We start from the raw sequence: 21,772 nt of genomic DNA on the forward strand, positions 1-21,772 counted from the left end.
TCAGACGGTTGCCTAAATTATGATCCAAACTTTAAATAAAAAACTAGAGAAAAGTACTACTTCTGGTTCAGATAAAAATATTTAAAAAAAACATCAGGTTATAAAATTTATAATTTCTATTACATGTGAAAATTTTCAGTTTGATTCAGTTAGCGGTTTGGGAGATAATTGAAGTCAAAAACTTGGGGACACCTATAAGGGGAGGTACCATTTCCGGTCAACTTAAAAATTTGAATAAAATTACGTCATGTCCATAAGAATTTCAGTAACCAATACTAAGTTTCAGATCGGTAGGACTAACGGTGTTCAAAAAATCCCCAAAATACACAGATATACAGACACAGAAACACACACACACACACATTTTTTTCTAGATCATGAAAACGTGATCAGTAATCGATTCCGAGTTCAAATCAGTCAAAATCTCGAGTTCGAATTTTCGCATTATCACAAATCTTCATCTATTGTTACTACGTACATAGATAAAGTAAAAATATGATTGGTTAGAACATTAAAAAAAAAAATTAATAATTACGAATCGACTTTATGTATTTATGAAATTATTTATGATTTAATTTGGACTAACGTTTTTAGGAAATGTAACCACATATGTATATGTAGTTACATGTGACCACATATACATAGTTACGCTATGTAATGCAGAATTATTTTTTATTTACTGGTAGTGGAAAAATTTTTTACCGTTTACCAGTAAATGAAATTTGACGGTAAATTGCAATCTCTAAATCGTATGTGTATATCTCTGGAACGTATCGTATGTGCATTTAAAAGCCACGACTATGTAGATACATACATATGTCAGCGTTAGAGAAAAGCGTTTTTGTCTAAAAATCTAAATCGCTAGTTTGAAAAGATGTCCTACGACATATTGAGTGACAAACCTCTTGGGTCCATAAACTGCCACTTCCGGGTGACGGATCTTCACTAAATTTATTATGTTACTTGATATTAAGTTGAAACTTATAGATAAGAAATTTCCGTTCGAGACGTTGTAAGGTTTCAGAGAAAACACAAATAGCCTCGATTCCCTAGAGTAGAAGTACTACTTCCGATTGAAGAAAAAATTATTTAAAAAATACTAGTACATATTTGAAATGTATCATACTTATTACATTACACATACAAAAAGTCAATTCGTTGAGTGGTGATAAATGAATTATTTTTTTATATAAAATAGGAGTCCTATAATTGAAGTACCGCTTCCGGTACTTCAATTATAGGACGTGATGATATTTTTTTAAAACTGATACTAAGTTTCAGTTCGTTCGGAATAACGCTGCTCGAACTATCATTAAATTAAAAAATAGCACACACACATTATTTCTAAGCCTTGAAAAGGTGATCAGTAGAGGTGGATAGTCACAGTGCTATCCATTGTTCCATTGTTGTAAATCCTTTGTAAAAAAGGTTCGGCAAACCTTAAACAATGCATTTACAACCTTTGAACAATACGCGGCACCTTCTGGGTCCGGTGACTAGTGATCAGTAGAGCCCGGAATCTGAAGGGGCTGTTTATTGTTCAAAGATTGTAAATGCATTGTTAAAGGTTTGCCGAACCTTTTTCACAAAGCATTTACAACAATTGAATTATAGGCGGCACGTTTCCGGCCCCTTCAGATTCCGACCTCTAGTGATCAGTGACCGATTCTGAGATTGAAACAGTCAAATTCTCGTTTTCAAATTTTCGCATGATAACAAAACTGCATCTATTGTTATTACTTACATAGACAAAATTAATAAATATAGCATGTCGTAAAAAGTATTGTCTACTAGGAGAAGCATTACAGGCATTGGCTATGTGATTACTGTTGGATATTTGGGGTTGAAATTATGCGGTAAATTGATTCCTATATGTTTGTAGTGAACGGGGGGGAACCACCTGGTGCTCAAAGGCTACTCAATAATGTCACAGGTTTCTTATATTTTTTTTATTTTAACATCAAAGTATGATCTTAACTTAATTAATAATTTATTTACTACGCGATTTTTATAAGATCGTGTATTTTTTCTGACCGTAATTTAATTAAGTTCAATTGTGTTACTTAGAGATTAGATAATTGGTGCTCGTCAACCACCGGTTTACTAGCGCTGATCACTTGATCTCGCGTTCGTGCCAGAAAGGCCTCAGCGTATAAATGAGCCGTATACAACAACCAATAAGGTCTCGCGACCCATCGACCAATGACCTCTCTGTGCGGAAAGTACTCTGAGTATAAATATTCGGTGGTTTTGTTACGTGCTTCATTCGGGGCTGGCAGGCCGATGGATCAAGAACAATAAACTACCTTTATCACTACTGCTGCGTCTTTCACTCTGATTTCGAAAACTCCTCTACACGTCCAAGCTACAATAGTATTGAAATAATTTTTCATATTAATTTTTTTTTGTTTTTATATTGAACTAAATGAAAATATAGTTCAATGTCTAAAAGGATTGAAATGTTTATTTATAAATGTATTTAATTATGTATACACTTTCCTTAAATTGTTTAAACCAGCGGTTTCCAAACTGGGAGACGCGGACTATTGCCAGGGGAAGCTGTCTATTGATTATTCTGTCAATTGTAGTGTTCAGTATTATTTTTAAATAAAGGTTTATTATTTAAAACGTGTCTATATTATTACATCTATTAAAAAATAAAAGGTAGGGAGGCGTGGAAAAAAAAATTTTTTTAGGGAGGCATAATAGCATAAAGTTTGGAAACCGCTGGCTTAAACTACTCAAACACTTTATTACACTAGTCGAATACCTAATATTATATTATATGTACATTGTTATTATTGCCGTAAAAACTTTCATGCGAAATTGAACTTATCAAATAATATTAATCGTATTAATGAATATACAAACATATATTATATTACGTGTTTCGTCCTTCCTAGAAGGTAACGGAAGCCGACTAGGGAATTTATACTTTCCACGTATTCCTCTTTCCATCCCTTCTCATTATTCCAAACACACTACATACATATAATAAAACATTAAATATTCGTGTTCTGCTTATAAAATTTATTAATATCTAAATGTAAATATTTAATGAAATTCCATTACAGACCGAGTCAGAGATTTACTGAGCCATTCGCTGGAATGCGTGCAAATTTAAATTTTTTATTTACTTTTTCACATATCGCTATGAAATATGGAAATAGCGTATTTTCGAATATAAATTACATACAAAAAGCTTTCCCAAAATTAAAAAAAAAAATAGTCTCTGAAACTGACGTCTAAGAAAATATTATTTCTTTTTACTACATACAACCTTGTACATTTTTATGTAACTTTAAATTTTTGTCATATAAGATCTAGTCGAAGTAAAAATTCTATTTTTTATCAAGTCAATTACGGTTTTTTCCAACCAGCATCACAATTGAAAAATAGGAGGGGGCGGTTTTGTGAAAAAAAGCTTTGTCTTTATAAAAGAAGGGCGAGTGTTGTTTGAAATTAAAGCACATTTATTCTTCCATTCCCTTCCATTTCTCTTATCATTTGTCTCGGTCGTTCTTGCTTGCTCATATTTATTACCTGACCCAGATACAAATGATTATCTGTACTAGCGTTTCATGCGCTTTACGGCATACCGAATTTATTTGGATTTTTTTTTAACAAAGTTTCCCCCTACTCCTCATCAGACCTAATTTAATTGGATCTCGCTTATTACGTCCCGCATCCAATCTTCAAAGGTAATTCGAAAAGTTCCTTCTGAATATTAATATTATTTTCGTCCATACAACCGTACCGAAGAGATAGTTGACAGAAAATCGCATTTGAATATAAAAACATATTTTAAAACTCATTGGAGTCAACAATATATTACATAAAAATAATTATTAGTAGTTTAAGGCAGCCATAGTTGTCGCGATGCCGAACGGGACAGTTGGGAATTGAATGAACTCCTTAACCATTGAAGATCTTAAACAACTTTTGATTATATTATGTTTACTGAAAAATATCACAACTGATTTGGTTTTATTTAGTAGTATTTGTTTAAATAGCTATATATAATATCGGGACAAACGACTCAGTTACTGGGACACGGGGATGCAGATCTATAAATCGGGGCACATGTCGTTATTCCGGGACGTATGGCAATCCTAAAGTATTAAAGCTTTTTATTTATTTTTTATCCAATCAATCTCGCAAACTTTTCTAACAGTGTGAGGAGTGTATTATACAGATCAAAACATATCAATTATAAATACATAATTATTATATATTCTTACATTAAACACGAAATCTAGAAACACGACATACAACATATTGTACAGAAGCATTGTAAGCATTATACATACGAGGCAAATACGACCAACGTCCACAAAGACATCTATGGAGAAATTTTCAGCATTAATGAAAATTAGATAAAAAATCGAGATGCTAAATAAGTCTTATTTTGCGTAATAGTTAAGACAGGGATGCTAATTTTCAGGTACTGTTTCAATGAAAATCAGAAAAATTGGCAAACTCTGATAGGAAAAGATCGTCACGAACTAAGGTCTGTCCAGCAGCAACGAGTGGGAATCTAACCCGTGACCACTTTGTTCGAAATCATTATATGCTAAATAGTCCATGCTGCTGGTTACTAAAATTGTTCGGAAAGGTTCTATTAATTTGAAGTCGAAGTCCTACTTAGAGTAAGAGTTCAAGTATTGAATTTCGTTCATAGTTGTCTTAAATTTGAACTGAAGCTATAATCGAAATTTATCTGAAGTTGGAATCGGATTGGATATAAAACTAAAATCGTTGTTTGAGTCAGTGTAGAAGTCGTAGCAATTGAATTAGAATAATGTAAATCATTATATGTACTTGAAAGTGGCGGAAGTCCAATATTCAGTTCTAAAAACACTATTTCAATTTGGCTTAATTCACCAATTGTTATCACTTATTTTGTGCGATATGTCTAGAATCTCGAAAAAGAAGAATAAACGTATTACAGGCCACTTATTTTTTTTTTGAATATTGTTAAACGCAAAATATTATATTAATGTTTTGCAAAATATTTCTCGAAATGAAGAAAAGTGGGCTTATGCCAATTTCAAATATAACGGCTCATATCTTGACAATAACAAATATCATCATACAAATGTCTGTGGTAAGATAAATATTTACTCACAGCGTGTTCTTTTTCGTTTTTATACATAAATCTGCAAGCAATCTCTACAACGATTAATTCAGAAACCATCATCACGCTTTTCATCATGAAAATCGATCTGATATTATTAAAATTTAATAGAAAATGCAATGGATAAATTGTATGCGCCTACAACAGCGTAACATAATTATCAAAGCCTAACTCGATTTAGCTTTTCCACCAAACGCTCATTAAAGAGCGAGCCCCGGTTATACATTTGAATTTTCCGCGGAAAAGCGACTAACCCCCCCCTCTTACTCACTTTTCCTCCCGTTTTCCCTGCCCTCTCCTACGTTCACCATCTCGCTATACCTCGAACAAATTAATAACCGGGACTTCTTCGAGCGGAAGCCGCTTTCCAGCACAACTCTCATATAACGTATTATTTGATTTGGTGTTGTGCTACTCGCTATAAGTGCACACAGGCACGTGTGTACATATATAATATGTATATGTATGTACAAAATATAGGAGCGTGTAACCGATAGGCATGTAGGGAAATTTTGCCGCAATATTGTATAAATATTACTTCGGGTTTCCTTGGCGATGCGACTCTTCGCAAGAAAAGGTTCAAGTACTTTTTTGTACGAGTCCTTAAACGTTATGAAAAAAACAAGACTCCGTGAGAAGCGGACACATTCACGTGTTTTATTTATTTATTTGCCATTATTTGCTTTCCAAGAAGGACGCGACCGTATATGTATGTATATGTCGAACATCAAAGGTATACTGTTTTTTTTTCCATTCAACTGTGTATAATGAACGGAAAGTAGGTATTATTATCGTCACTACGTATCAATTTTGTGAAAATATACATATGTACATAGATACGTTTTTTTTCATTTGAAATTTTTGCGATGAGATTTAATTTATAAAAATTGGCCATTTCGCAAATATATCTGAATATAATTTTTTTTTTTTGATTTTCCGTTCCATTTTTACCGACATTTTTTCAAGGTATATTATGTAGATATTACTTTATTTGTGTATATACGATATATCAATTGATTGATACGAAATTCAATCCTGAGATTTTTTTGAGTGTATCGTAAAAATAATCAATAAAATCCTTCAACTTTCATTTATCTGAAAAGGTAACAATTTTTAGTATCACCGGCATCATCATCATCATTTACAGCCATCCACCATCAACTTCTGGATAAAAGCCTTTCAACACGCTTCCATTCGATTCTATTTTGCGTAACTCTCATCCACCGAGCACCCGTTTAAATTCTCTCGGGAATAATTCGAGTACTTATTCCGTCCATCTATCGTATGTAACTCTCCCATTTCTATTTCAATATCTTTACTCTTCCCATTATATCAACAAATTACACTGACAAAGAAAAATACTGGAGCGGGGACTAATTTATTTTTACTAAGTTGAAACACTGAATTCGAGTATGATTTTGGATAATTCTTAATGATTTTTGTTGGTGTCTTCTCGTTTTAGAAATACTAGTGTTGTGCCCGATGAAATATCTTCGCATGAGTTATGGCATATAAATAAAAAAATTAAAAGAAATAAGTCGTTTCTGTGTTCGATCTGCATCGTGGTCAATTTTTTTTCAAATTCCTTTAAAATATAATAAATTTAATATTTATATTTAATTATATAATATGAAAAAAAAATGGTTCAAAACCGCACTAAATCAAATTACCGTTATGTGTTTTTTATATGGCGTGACGTAAGCAATTTCTAACCTGTGACAGACCTGTACACCCGAAGAAAATTTAATCGGCTGTATTAAAAGTAAACATTACCTACCTACCTACATATAAATAACATAAAACACAAATAGAAAAATTAATTAATTAAATATATTTTCAATTGATGGCGCTAAATGCTCCAATACTATTGTCCTAGAGGAAAAATTGGTAGCAAACCGTATACATATGTAGTAGTTTTTTCTTGGTCTGCTATTACATGTGTCAAATGGAAATGACTATTATACTACGGCGAGCGTTATCGCAAACACATACAGAATAGCGCTATTATATTTACATATATTATACAAGTATATGATGATATGATGAACGTTTGAAAAAATGCGCAATTTTTACAGATTTTTTGCTTGTACAGTCTTTAACTCAAAATGTAGTATTGCTGTGCCAAAAGTAAGCATTGAAATCAATAATAAAATGATTTTTCTATTGATTGTGATTTTTCATATTGTAATATTTAATTATTTAGCGAATTTCAAAAGTCAAAAATATATATTTTTTACACATTATTATCTCGAGCTATCATGCATCTATTGGGCCAGTTTTATATTTCACTACGTTTTCAATCTAAATATTTATATATATAAGGACGCAGACAGGTAGCATGTGGTACGCAGCGTGTTTTTTTTTTTCAATAGATTTGCACATGTAAACAAAACGCTACCACTGCATACTGGTCTCTGCCAGGTCAAAACTCACCCCCTGGAGTGTATTTGTTGATTTATTTTCCTTGTATTGACATAGATTTGACAGTGATCGACAGCGATGATTCCCATATTTGAAGTAATATAGGAAAAACTAGTCGAAATTATGACCTGAAGAAACGCCCTTCCCAGCTGGAGTACACCAAGGCATACCGGGCCGTACGATTCTGTGTGTCATTTCCATAATTGCTGAAATATATAACACAAACATGTACATTAAAGAATGATACTAAAATACTGATTTTCGTGACTCAAATTTAAACTATTTTCAAATAAATAGTTTAAATTTGGTCCCACTTCTTCAATACAGTTGGTTCCGAAATAATTTTGAAGATAATCTACTCCAAATGCGAGATCTGTGACGATGACATATTTTTAACAAAAAAATCGTGTTAAATAATGATTACGTCTAAAGTCAGAAAAGCATCGTGCCAGAACTATCGTAATATTTTTGAAATTGTCGCCCTTATGGTAAGGGCACCTCGGGAAATCGCAATTTTCCGCTCACAATCTCAGCACTCTGGACGCGCCAAATAATAAAATCTCTTTAGATAAAAATCTTCTACAAAATAATGTGTAAATTTATGAAGCAGATGGGCAAAATACTATTTAACGAAATATGTGCCAAGTATAATGTTGTGAATTGCACTAAATATATTCAAAATATTGATAATACTGTAAATATCCATATGAAATGAGTGTTTTCAAAAGTAAACTAAATTATGATTGATGTTTTTATTGGTAACGCAATGAATTATAGATACGAATAAAATCATTACTTTTCACAGGGCTATATAAGGTTTATTTTATTTTTTTGGCATTGTAATTCATTTTTGATCGTTAATTTCAAACATGTGTCGTCGACGTATGAAATAGCGTGAAAATATTTCACGATGTTGAATATTGTTTTCCGTGTAAACTGTAAGTCTTACCCTTATGTTTAATACAAATTATATAAAATAGCAAACACGTAAATAAATATAATTAATTTGTAAAGTTTCATATCGTGAATAATAATCGTTAGGCTGAAAAATTTAATAGTATGGAATTTACCACAAGCTTTTGACCATTGGAATTTGGCGTCAATGACGTAAAATCAATATACGCAGAAGGGCGTAGAATATTGTGTAACACATTGTGTAATGGAATAAAGAGAATATATTGAAAGACTGATGTATGTTTGGATGAGAATCATGACTGAAATAGAAGATGTAGCATAGCGAGTAATGGAATCCAAAGTCGTAGAGATATATGGGCAATTTATCGCAACGACAAACACAAAGATTTACCACAACGACAAACGACAAATACTAAGGTTATCCAAAAACTTAAATTATTATCAAAATATGATTAGAAACTTTAGCTTTAAGGGAAAGTTGGGAGGCAGAAAGGAACCTTCTCGACATTCTAATCAAGCTCAACGTGCAAGATTAAGGGTGCAACGTTTCGTGACATGTTTTCTTTCGTAACATTGTACATAAATCAAATTTTCTCTACCTTGCCTAAGAAAGTTTACTTCAAAAAGGGAGAACTTCAGTTAAAGTACGAGGGGAGATCAATATATTCGCAGAATTATCAGGATAGTACAAGGCTAGAAAACGAAAACCATCATTCAAGAAATGACTGCTGTCTATGGAGAGCATACTACTGATGTTCTAAAAGTAGTATATGTATATCATTTAAGCATGGTCGAGAGTGTTTGGATGATGAAATTCGGACAAGAATATCAAGAGAAATGACATTTCCCGAAATTATTTAAAAATTGGAAAAATTATTATTTGATAGGTGCGAAACTAAATAAAAAACAAGTCGCCAAAATGATTTTGATAATTTTGCATGATCATCTTGTTATGTCAAAAGTGAGTGCAAAATGTGTTCCAAAAATACTCAAGCCGCCATTTTCTGACACATGTAAGAAGTTGGACATTTGTGGTGATGATTCCCTATCAATTATCAACAGAATTGTGACTAGAGTTGATACTTGGGTCCACTTCTATGATCCAGAATAAAAACAAGAATCTATTGCATGGCATAAAAAGGACATATAGCATCAACATCAGCTGGGAAGATTATGATTAGTTTTTTTGGTATAGGATATACATACATATATAGTAATTGCTATACTAAATTAATGTAAAGTATATATTATACAGTGTATAAATATATTATGGCATAAAAAGTGACATAACACACTAAAATTTCAATCACGTCCAAAGCCAGCGATGCATCGTATCTTTCGTGTGGAAACAACCCTTGTAAATAATTAGCAAGCCCATACACACACACACACACACACACACACACATATGTAGGTACCCAGCTTTTTTACCTCGCAATCGCATTTCCATATTTTCCGCTCGGCGACCGCTTGCTGACATTTTCAGAAACAGTTTTTCGTCGTCGCGTGTGAAAAATCGCATCTCTTCGCTCTCCGTAGCGTGTGTTAACACGTTAACCGGCGGAAAAAGGTGGCGAGAGGGAGGATCGCAGGGGGTTGCCGACACCCCATAAGCTGATTGCACCGGCTTGAATTATTTGCGGGGACAACGAGCCACATAACAACAGCATCTGCGGCCCACAAAACACATCTAGCAAAATATGGGTCGAGACGAGACGAGGGTCGTTGGCGACCTACCAACACACGTAAACGCCGTTATGGACATTTTTGCAGGTCGTTATAGCTGTGTGAAGACACTCTTTGTGTGGGAGTGATGCGAAAAAGCAGAAGCTGATCGGCACCACTTCGTATATACCAAATTCAGGATATACCACTTCGTATACCAAAATTTAAATAAAATTGTGTGTCACTTTAGCTAAGATTTTCTCCTGAAAATGAGAGTTACATTTATTTATTACAAATTTTACTCTATTCAAAACGATATATATATATATATATATATATATATATATATATATATATATATATATATATATATATATATATATACATATATATATATATACAATGCAAAATATGAAGCGTAAACATATATTTAGATCTAGACGCGTAAATAAACAAACCATAGGGGGTGGACCGGTTGTGTAAAGAAGAACTCTACCCTAGTCAGTTGGAGTCTAATATGTGACCATATCTCACCAGTGTACATCATTATTTATTTTAAAAAACAAACAGCTTTACAGTGTACATATATATAGCATTGACCCAAAAAAAGTTTCTAAAGATCAATAGCAACAATGAAAAAATAAATTAAAACAAAGAAAAAAAGCATTAATTAAAGGTAGATATGGAATACATATGTTTTACTCAGAAAAATGATCAGATAATAGAAATTTAAAGCAAGAAAAGGAACAACAAAAATGATCAATATGAGTTGGAATAATATTGTTAAAAGAAGAGCAATATCTATGTACATATATAAAAAGGAATTACTTAAATAGTTGATAAAAGAAGGATTAATGTGAAATAATGAAGAATTGAAGAGGGATCTGATTGGACATTGTAAGAGGACTCAATAAATAATTATTAGTAATTAACTATATAATTCAAAAGCTTAAGCAAAAAGCATACATCATAAACTCTTCTCCTAGATTGTGAGAAAAACAAAACGATCACTGTTAAGAAATCTGGAATTGCATTACGGATGGATTTTTTTTATTTTTTTATTTATGCGTTCTGAATATTATTAACGTATTATACACGATAGAAAGGATTCCAAACGCAATAGAAAATTCCAGATGACTTCTTACAAATCAATTGAAATGCAAGGCAACAGTACTATGGAATTTAAAGGTCTTGGATAGTCTAAAAATGAAACTCAAATTCCTACATGCCTAGTTTATTATTAAATGAATATGAAAACAGAAAGATAAACTATCGAGTAAAACGCCAAGGTCTCTCAAACGATCAACTCTAAGTTATTGTTTGGTATTCCTATTTTTATTTTTATTTTATTTTATTTATTTTTATTTTACATATATGGCCGCAAGGACCATTGAACAATAATACAATAGAACATTAAAAAAAAAACAATATCAATATAAGAAAAGAAAATAAAAAAATAGGAGCTTTAAAACAATAAACAATGAAGTTACACGAAGTGAAAAAATAAATGAAATGAAAAATATAAATAAAATGCATTTAGCATTTGTACAAATTGGAAAAATAATAATGTAACAATTTTTTTAAATTTTGTTTACTAATATTAAAAAAATTAAATTGGCTAAATTCGTTTCCCAGTTTATGAAGTCTGGGTAACGAATATTCTTGGTATTGATATTGGTATTTGGTAACATTGAGAACCATGGAAACAAATGATTATTAAGACAGCAGTTAATGAAGGAGTCCAAGTTTTGTAAGTTTAAACAATCTTCAATGGAATAATTTATTTTATGTAATTTTAAATATCAGAAAATATAAGTTCAATTATCATCTCTTTGTCAGCATGGCCGTAAAACACCACGTAAATATTAGAGAGAAAGCCATATATGTATGTAGTTAAGCCTCAACTTATACACGCAGTTATATGTACATATGTCAATAGATGTGGAATTTTAGCATATTATTAATAGTATGTTTTGTTTTCTTGCAGAATCCATATGTTTGCGTGTTGTGGAAGTTGTCGTTCCCGCATACAGGGTGCGTGGTGAGACGGCCCTGCTTGAGTGTCAGTATGAGCTCGAACGGGACACCCTGTATTCAGTCAAGTGGTACAAAGATAATGAAGAGTTTTACAGATTCCTGCCCAAATTTTCTCCACCTCATCATAGCTACAGGATAGACGGCATTAAAGTCGATGTAAGTATACCTTATATAGTATTATGAAATAATAAAATAATCAAAGCATCTTAGAAGACGTACTCATCACTTGTTTAAAGGTCTTTTAAACTTGCCAAACAGCAGTTTATAGCAGTTTATTGTTTTTCATTTAATAAACCAGTGTAGAGTGAGTATACAATGTATCAACAAATCTTCATTTATTGTGTAAGTCCCTTCCTTTCGAGAGTATTAATGAGATTCAGGCGATAGCTCTTTTGCAGCGTAGAATGAAGATATACATACATATGTACATATGTATTCAACTTCATTCGTATTCTTAACTGGCGATGCTTAGTATCTTCAAAATGAACCACTTTTATTTCAATTTTGTCACAGTTATCTTTTAAAGATCGTTTGGTCTCGTTTAACATGATTTTATGTTTGAAAATCATTAAATTCATTTCTGACATGCGTAGGAATTGTAAAAGTTTGAAATGTCACAGCACAGATCGCCAACTGCACTTAAACAGCTTAAACGAAAAATATTATTTAGTACACTCTATATCAGGCATCAGCCACCTATGACCCGCGGGTCATCAAGTGACTCATTTCACAATTTAAAGTGACCCACTTGAGTTAACGGGCTAAGACTTAACTTGTCTAAAACCTATGTAGAGCGTGGACGTGTAGAGAGGTTTCCAAAATCGGAGTGAAATATGCAGAAGAAATAGTTGAGATAGTTTAATTATTCTTGATCCGTCGGCCTGCCAGCTCTGAATGAAGCACAGACCAAATTTTCCAAATATTTATACCCATCGAGTACTCTCCACACCGAGAGATTGGTCGATGGATCGCGAGATCTTATTGGTTTTTGTATACGGCTCGTTTATACGTTGAGGCCTTTTTAGCGTGAACTCGAGATCAGCTGATCAGCGCTAGTAAACCAGTGGTCGACGAGCACCAATCACCTAATCTCTACGTTACATATTTATTCACTAAAAGACTGTTTTAAAAAGAAAATATCCACTGACCCGAAACATCTTAATAATCACATATTGGTTGATTTTGACCCGCAGCCAGAAAAAGTTGTCAAAGCCTGTTCTATGTAGATACTTTCATATGTACGTGGCGTACCGTAACAGCAGTAACCGACACGATCTATTCATATTGTAAAGTAGTAGATGTCACCGAAACTTATCAAGTAGAACAATTTGACCCGTAGTAAAGAAAATGCTTCCATGTGTACATAGGTACATTTAAATATTTTCGAAAACGTCAGATTGTGGCAATATTGACTCGCAACGTACCACCGTAATCTATAATATATGTACATATATATGTAAGCCGACTTTGCCTTGTATTCGTTCAAAACAAATTCGATCGTGCTGAAAACAGGTGGTGCTGTATAGTATGAATAGAAGTTTTTTTCTGTGCAGTACTGTGCCAAGCTGTTAACGTGGATAATATAAATATACCTTAAATATTTTTATATCAGCACTCAATGAGTACAAACATTACTAGTCGTGCAAGTTAACTATAAAGTAGAAAAAAACTGTACCAAAGACTTATTGTACTCGAATATTGATATATGTATTATATGTATGTTTGTACCTTTGAAAAATCGTTGTACAATTATACAAACCTGCAAATGTTTCGATGATTTGTTATGAGGTTTCGTTGAACGAAGTAGTGCTGTATTCTTATGACAGCAAGCTTACAGTGAGTATGACGCAATAATACGTCATAACCTTTTTCGTGCGGGCCGTCATTAATCTCGAACGACAAATTTTCCGTGACACTAAATACCCGCGCATGTGATTTCGAGCATTTCCCCCAACCACAGTTTGTTTTGTGATTATTTTGATTAATTATTATTGTCGAGCCGACTCACTCTTGAACGTTTGTTGAAATTTACGTCAGAGAGAACGATCGCCTCATAAGTTTAATAAAGATTTTTTATTTTACTTTATACTCGTATATATATGTAATAGCTGTTCTTTTTATTGATAGAATTTTAACTACAATATCATCCGCAAATGTAAAATATCAATATTTATGGTTTAATGGTTGTTAATAAACATAAATGTGGTATATATGTATGTACGGTGACCATACGTCCTTTATTTAAGAGGACAGCCCTGTATTTCACTGCCCTCTCCTTTAGATTTATTTATTTTATAAATTTTACCTTTTGTCCTTAGCTTTGTAATATTGACTATCGCTAAAAATAATAACGCCGAAATATTTAATGATGCAATTCATAAATTTTACCTAATATACTATTGATTATATTGAGCAAAAAAAATTACCGAAGCGCAGACTTCAATCTTTACTAAGTTTGATTCGAATATGACAATGATTTTTGTAGGATTCTTTTTTTTGTTTATGAGATAAAAATGTTTAAAAATTTTTAGTGTTTTGGCTGTTACAGTCCTTAACTCAAAATTTAGTATTTTTATGCCAAAAGTAAGTATTGTAATCAATAGTCGGATGTTTTTCCTATTTATTGTGATTTTTCAATACTTATGAATGAATATTTAGCGATTTTTTTAAGTTAAAAATATACTTTTTTTTACACATTTTTTTCCGTTTTGTATGTAATTAATTAAGTTTTTTTCGCTATTTTTTTTACTTTTCCACGTTTATAAGGATTGGTACTAACTCAAGTGGTGAATGTCTTTTAAATTTCAATAATTTTTAATAAATATTATTGTTTAAAAATTCAAAATTTTAACTGATTCTCTATATCTCTTTATTTTCTCCTAAAAAAATATGGTCACCGTATATAAACATATGTACATATATGTATGTATGTACATATGTATATGTATAGCTGCATACAACATAGCTCACTGATGCTTTCAACTGAGGGTCATGTGTTCAATCCCTTGCCCGACCTTGGATATAAGTACATATGTGACTCTAGGTTGATGGTTTCCTATTAGATTTTGACAATTTATCCGATTTCATTGTTGAAACGGTTCCACGAAAATTGGCAACATATCCTATTTTCTCGCAAATTTTAATTTCTAGTATACCAAATTTGTTGACTATTATAAAAATATGCTTCCCACCTACATACTCTATAAAAATTTATATATTTTTCGCAAAAATTGCTGTACATACATATATCAAATTTGTCTATAGTCTTTATGGTCCTGTATAAATAAAATGTACAAAAAATGTATTTGAAATGTTTGGATTTTTAAGTACTTATGTACAAAAAATGGTTTTACTGGTAATAAAAAAATACAAACAATACATGAATAAATATGTGTTTATAAAATAAATGAATTGATGATATGTCCTTCCCAATTGCAAAGCCAGTAGCATAGTTTGGTGGTTACGTTAATGATAAGAAGTTATTTGTTTTATATATAGCCCTAGTTTGATTTCGATTGAAAAATAATTTATTCCGAGTACTGCTTAATACAAACAATACATGAATAAATATGATTAGTTTTCCAATTTATCTGATTTAATTATTGAAACAGTTCCTCGTCAAATTGACAACCAACCTACCTAATATTTGTCACTATTATTTGAATATAATTTCAAATTGATATATTTATTTATATTTTACATACATATATGTACATATACCAGAAAGGCCTTACAGGTAACCCCAATGCGCCTTCCTGGCCAATTACAAACAATGCAGCGTTTACTGAAAACTCGCAAATTAACGAAACATCTAGGAATTTTACATAAATTAATCATACTCAAATAGTGGTGACATAGTAGGTAGGAAGGATTTTTAGCCAATTATAAACGGGCACCGTTTCAACAATGAAATCACAGAAATTGGCAAACTTCGATAGGAAACGATCGATCTAGAGTCACAAATTTATCGTATTAATACGATGTTTGTAATATATGTATACTGACCATAGATGTCAGATATTTAGATTTATATGTACATATCTATGTAATAATTATGTGGACCAGAAAGGCACATTTGGGGTTTACCTGTTAAGCCTTCCTGGTATATTTGTATATATGTATGTGAAAATATGTATGTAAATAAAAATAAAATAAAAATAAAAATATCCAAGTCTGACCAGCAGCACTACAGATATACTCAGAAAATTTATTTTCAATCGAGGTCAGCTCATGGGATTGAACCCGGCGCCTCTCGGTGTTAAGCAGAAGCTTAACGACTGAGCTATGCTGCTGGCTAAAATATGTATGTATATACAAGTTTAAAACTATAGGTGTCACTTTGGGGTAACCTGTAATTCAAAATTAAAAAATGTCTTGAATGATATAATCAATAATTGATATAAGTTATGTACTATTTGAGGAACTTAAAGTAATATTATTGTCTTTTACAGCATCATCAATCAGACGACAAGAAGGTGACCTTGAAAGCTGTCACGTTGAAATCATCAGGAATGTTCCGTTGCGAAGTTTCAGCAGAGGCTCCAAGTTTCGCTTCAGCTCAGGGTGAAGGCCGGATGGAGGTCGTCTGTAAGTTTAACTCAATATGAATCAGTTTAATAACCTAATCTATATAATAAAGTAAACATATTGATGCTTATTTCACATACCTAAAAGAATCACACAAAATATGAAACTTTTTTTGAAAAGAGGTATGCACTTATTGTATAACCGAAAAAAATCAGAATAGCAAGGACAACTCTATTTACATAGCATTTACATAGATGTATCTGGGGTACGATCTTCATACAAGTATGTAGTAGCATATGTATGTATGTATGTATATCATATGGCATACAAGGTATGGCGTATTGTATGAAAGACAACTTGTCCAATATACTGGTACAGCCAGTGCCTTACTTACGTTTCAGTCAACTAGTTATTGTATGGATTTTATTCTAAAAACACTTTCTTCCATTGTAAACTTGAGCTAGTAAGCTTCAAGTACGTTCATGTAATTTCCGTCTCGTCCTATCTTTCGAGTCTTTTATGGTTTTATATACATATATTTGTATGTATGTATATGAAAAATATATAGATATAAAACCTACATCGAATCGGTATGAAAACCACGTAGAAAAAGGTAAAGCCCCCGGTACAACGCTCACGCCGCATTTAAATAAAGTATCACTATTGTATGTGTGTGTGTTGTCGTGGAGCTTTAGATTGTCTTCCTTTTTCGCTACCTAATTGAATTGTAAAATAGTTCCTCAATATAGGACGAATTTAGCCAAAGTCCTACCACTTTGCATTTATTTCGTTTTTGTCGAAAAATCGATAGTTTCGGCCCCCGACCGACTCTTTGTTTCGGAAAATCGGAGCTCTTGGGCAAAAAGAGAGGGAACACGAGAGTGGTTCTCAAATGTCACCAAGGCTTACAGCGATATAAAGCTCTGTTTAATTCGAGGCGACACGATACGACAAAAATGTATAGGGTACTACATACATAGTTAATTAGCTTATTTTCGTCGGTCACGCTTTGGTTCTTATTGCGAAAGCTCACGTAGCGCTAATTGTAAGTCTGAAACTTAATTAAGAAGAACTGTTTTTAAAAGCTTTGGTTTCAAGCTCAACTACACATCTTTAAGAACCAAACACACATACATACACGTGTACGTATGCATGCTAAAATATCAAAAAGTTTTTGAAAGTTCCTAACTTTAACTTCTATTGTTCTTTTTTTTTAATTTAAAAACATTGCTTAAAATTCTTTCAAATTTAAAAATTAAATATTTTTATTACAATTCATCAAAAGATCATTGCATTCGGCTTTGGATCTCTACGTTTATAGGTACGTAACGTATTAATACACGTAACACGTTTCCAATTCATTTAATATTGTGTTAAGATGTTTTCACTCCAAAAAATATAAAAAAATATGATTTTCCCATTTGCCCTACCATAGGCGGATCCAAAATGCCATGGGTGCTATCCCCCCCCCCTTCCCCCTTGGATGAACTTATTTTCATATACATAGCTTTTCTTTGAATTTTCACCACAGATTTTGATTTGTATAAATATATTTCTATTATATCTATTTTAATTTTAAATAATTGTACGATTTTTTTCTTATACGATCTTTTCAGGTAGATGGACTATGTTTAATTCATTACGAAAATGACCTTTTGTTTCTATGTACATATACAAAAAAAACGTCCTTACAATGTATTTTAACGAGATATTTTCATGTATGATTTTTTTTAAATTTTAATGCGATCCCCTCATTGACAATTTTTTGTATCCGATAGTGTGCGCATTGGCATTTTTTGTAAGACGTCTATAACAGTCATCCACGGGGAAAGGGTAAAGAGTGTAGAAAAAATTTAGTTGTCATCATCATCATTCACTGTTGAATAAAGGCCTCTCCAACATAGTTCCATTCGTCTCTGATTTGAGCCACTCCATCTTATCCATCTCATTCCTCACATTTTTCTAATTTCTGGCCTTCTTTGCATCTTTTTACATTACATAGGGAACCATTCCATCACTTATTTTGTCGGTTATTCTAGCTATGTAAGTGACCCGCCCAATCAATCTCTTTACTCTATCCATTATATTAACTTACCTTTGTCGTACTTTTCATGTATGTACGTATTCCACTTTCTATCTTTCCTAGTTATGCCTAGCATACATCGTTCCACTTTTTTTTTTTTGATTTTTAAATCCTTTTTTATTATTACTAAATTACGTATGTTTACAATACATTTTATATCTATTTTACTGGCTACTGATCATTTTACAATTTTATTTTATTTTTGTTATTAATTATAGTTTTTTCATATATACATATAATATCGCTATTCTGTCTATCTTTCTGTCTGAGATAACGCTCGCTGTACTATAATAGTCATTTTGATTCGACATACATACATATGTATGTATGTACGTCACAGCTAAACCACTGCCAAAACGTATACACGAATACAATAACAAAAGAAGAAAACTTCTATATATACTAATTGCTACCAACGTTTCCTCTTGGTAGAGAATTTACGGCCATCTATTGAAAATTTATTTACTTAATTAATTAATAATTTTATTTTTCTATTGGTATTTTATATTATTTACATGTACATAGGTAGGTAGGTACTTTTTACCTTTTTTCATATTAAACAATTAAATATATTTAAAAAATTCAACCGCGTGTGGATCGAACCGGTCCACCGGATCGGATCGAACCGGTCAGAAGAGGAACAGGCTTTTCCTCCCGTATTAATGTGCGCGCGCAGAATACGGGAGGAAAAGCATGTTCCTCTTGTTCCTGTTGTATCCTGCTCGCGCAAATTAAGTGAGTATGTACCGTTTACCATGCACCATTTTTTTTATCTTTCGACTTAAGATCTTTCGATTTTCGATCTTTGCCTTCCGATATTTGTGTTTTCTGTAATTTAACATTCTGTTTCGTCACGTAGACCCGGATCGAACACATGACTGACGACACATTTCGTTTATTTTTTTTTTTATTAAATAACTTAATATGCCAACACTCATGTGACGATATATCATCGGGTAAAACACTAGTAGTTTTATATTATTGTAATGTTAATGTACAGCATCATAGGAAAAAGAGCTCAAAAACTTACAATACATGTATATTTAAATAATCACAAAGTGGTGTTGAAAAATTAAAAATCAAAAATACAAAACGTCCAATTGGCGTTTGCCCAATTCCGTACAAATAAAGCCAACGAAGTGCGCAATAGATTGAACGCTCTAATTAGTATCGCTTAAAATTTGATCACAATACGAATTTACAATTCAACGCGTATATTCAATAGCGTCAAAGCCGACACGGCGCGGTTTGCGTTCCATAATTTCCCGGGATTTCCCGGGAAACGATGTCGTCGCGCGTAATAGCTCGAGAGCTTTGGCCCGGCAATGAACATTAGCGGAAATATTACGTTCGGCAGTATGAAACTCAATAGAGGCTACCGTACGTGACGCAATCATACCGCGCTTGATTTAAAAACCTTGTCCACACTCGAAAACCTTCGGTCTGCGCTTGTTAAACTTTTACGATCCGCACATCGAAAACGGTGGGTCGAGAACGACGCAGTCCGAGACTTTTACGGCGGCCACGGATGTTTATTTTAACGCGTAATTGTGCCGAATGGAGGTCACGCGCGCCACCGATTAATATTCGATCGACCGTAAACACCTCGTTCACTATTTAACGCCTACAATACAAACTGTGTAATGTTTTGCCGCAACAACGTATACATGTATGTAGGATCATTGGTACAGTGCGATTGGAGAAAGGTGACAATGTGGGATAAATTTTCAAAATTTTAATTGAAGCGTAAACTTTCGGGGCGAGATCCTTGCGAAAACGGTAACAAAAATTGCGTGCTGTTTCTTTTTAGAGCGTGTTTTACTGCAGTCGTTGCAAAAGGTTGATGAGTTCACACGTCTAGTCGTATTTTTTTTAATGATACTTCTTTTCAAACGGTAGCTTTGATAGTGACGTCAGCATTATGATGCGCTAGAATGCGGAAAAATAAGTTTCTATATAAATAAATATCTAGATATTAAATTATTTCTACATTATGTACTTCTGTGAATATTTTGGCTCGATCCAAATTTGTTTATTTGTATAATACACAGTGTCTTCACAGGTCACCCCTAAATGACACTGTGGCCAGAAAATACATAAAAAATATTTGCATAATATTTTTTGTTTTTTATGTTTTTTATATTTGCATATAAAAAACAATAAAATTAAACATTAAAAAATTGTACATAAAAATAGAAAATTAAAAATTAAAAAAAATTGAAAAATTGAGAAATAAAAATTTATTTAAATTTATAAATTGAAAATAATAAAAATATATAGTTTAAATTTAATTAAAAGTAAAAAACAATAATAAAAATACGGATATATTATCCGGTGAAATATTGAAAATATCGATGTGACTACTGACCAAATTTAAGGAACGTAAGACTCGTTCAATTGGTGAAAACCATTGATGTATAATACACTAGATCCGCCCTCACGCTTTATACTGGTCTCCCTTTTGGCGCATGCAAAATACATGGCGCATGCACAGTTTCTCTCAGTATGTTGGTAGGTACCGCCGCGTCGTAGGGAAAAAAAACATTTTTTCCCAACTTCCCCGCTAGTTAAACCCCCCGCACCCCTCAGTTAGTGAAGACAAGATCTCCGACCAAAATCACACGTCAGGGCCCATCTAGTGTATTATACATCAATGGTGAAAACGCAAGAACATTAGTTCTTGTTTAAATTGTTTGGAACAATGGACGCAAACGATAATCAATGAGGCGAGATGGAGCCCGTTAGTTCATTTAATTTAATTTAAAGTAAAATTTAGTTAGTCTAATTTATTTTAATTTTAATTTTAGTTAGTCTAATTTCTTGAGTTATTATTTTGTTTCTTTTCTTTTCTGTTATATTTTTAACCATTGGAATTCTTGTAATGCTACAATGGTCTAAACTTTAAATAAATAAATATTATACTTAGCTCTATAAAATAATACTGACCATTAAAAATTACGACATTGAAACTCGTTATATGTTAATAA

The 21,772-nt window shown here is 32.3% G+C and overlaps 1 protein-coding gene across 2 annotated transcripts in view; it reads left to right on the plus strand.

Moving 5' to 3' along the window:
• Window positions 1–21,772, plus strand: part of LOC143911861 (cell adhesion molecule 2-like) — an 84,014-nt gene that overhangs the window by 27,548 nt on the left and 34,694 nt on the right. For both annotated transcript variants that reach the window (XM_077430937.1, XM_077430936.1), the window contains exons 2-3: window positions 12,126–12,331; window positions 16,627–16,762. In XM_077430937.1, the coding sequence (XP_077287063.1) occupies window positions 12,126–12,331; window positions 16,627–16,762 (342 nt within the window). The remainder of the gene's footprint in view (window positions 1–12,125; window positions 12,332–16,626; window positions 16,763–21,772) is intronic.

Source organism: Arctopsyche grandis, chromosome 5 (genome assembly GCF_051622035.1).
Source record: "Arctopsyche grandis isolate Sample6627 chromosome 5, ASM5162203v2, whole genome shotgun sequence".
Classification (NCBI taxonomy): Eukaryota; Metazoa; Arthropoda; class Insecta; order Trichoptera; family Hydropsychidae; genus Arctopsyche; species Arctopsyche grandis.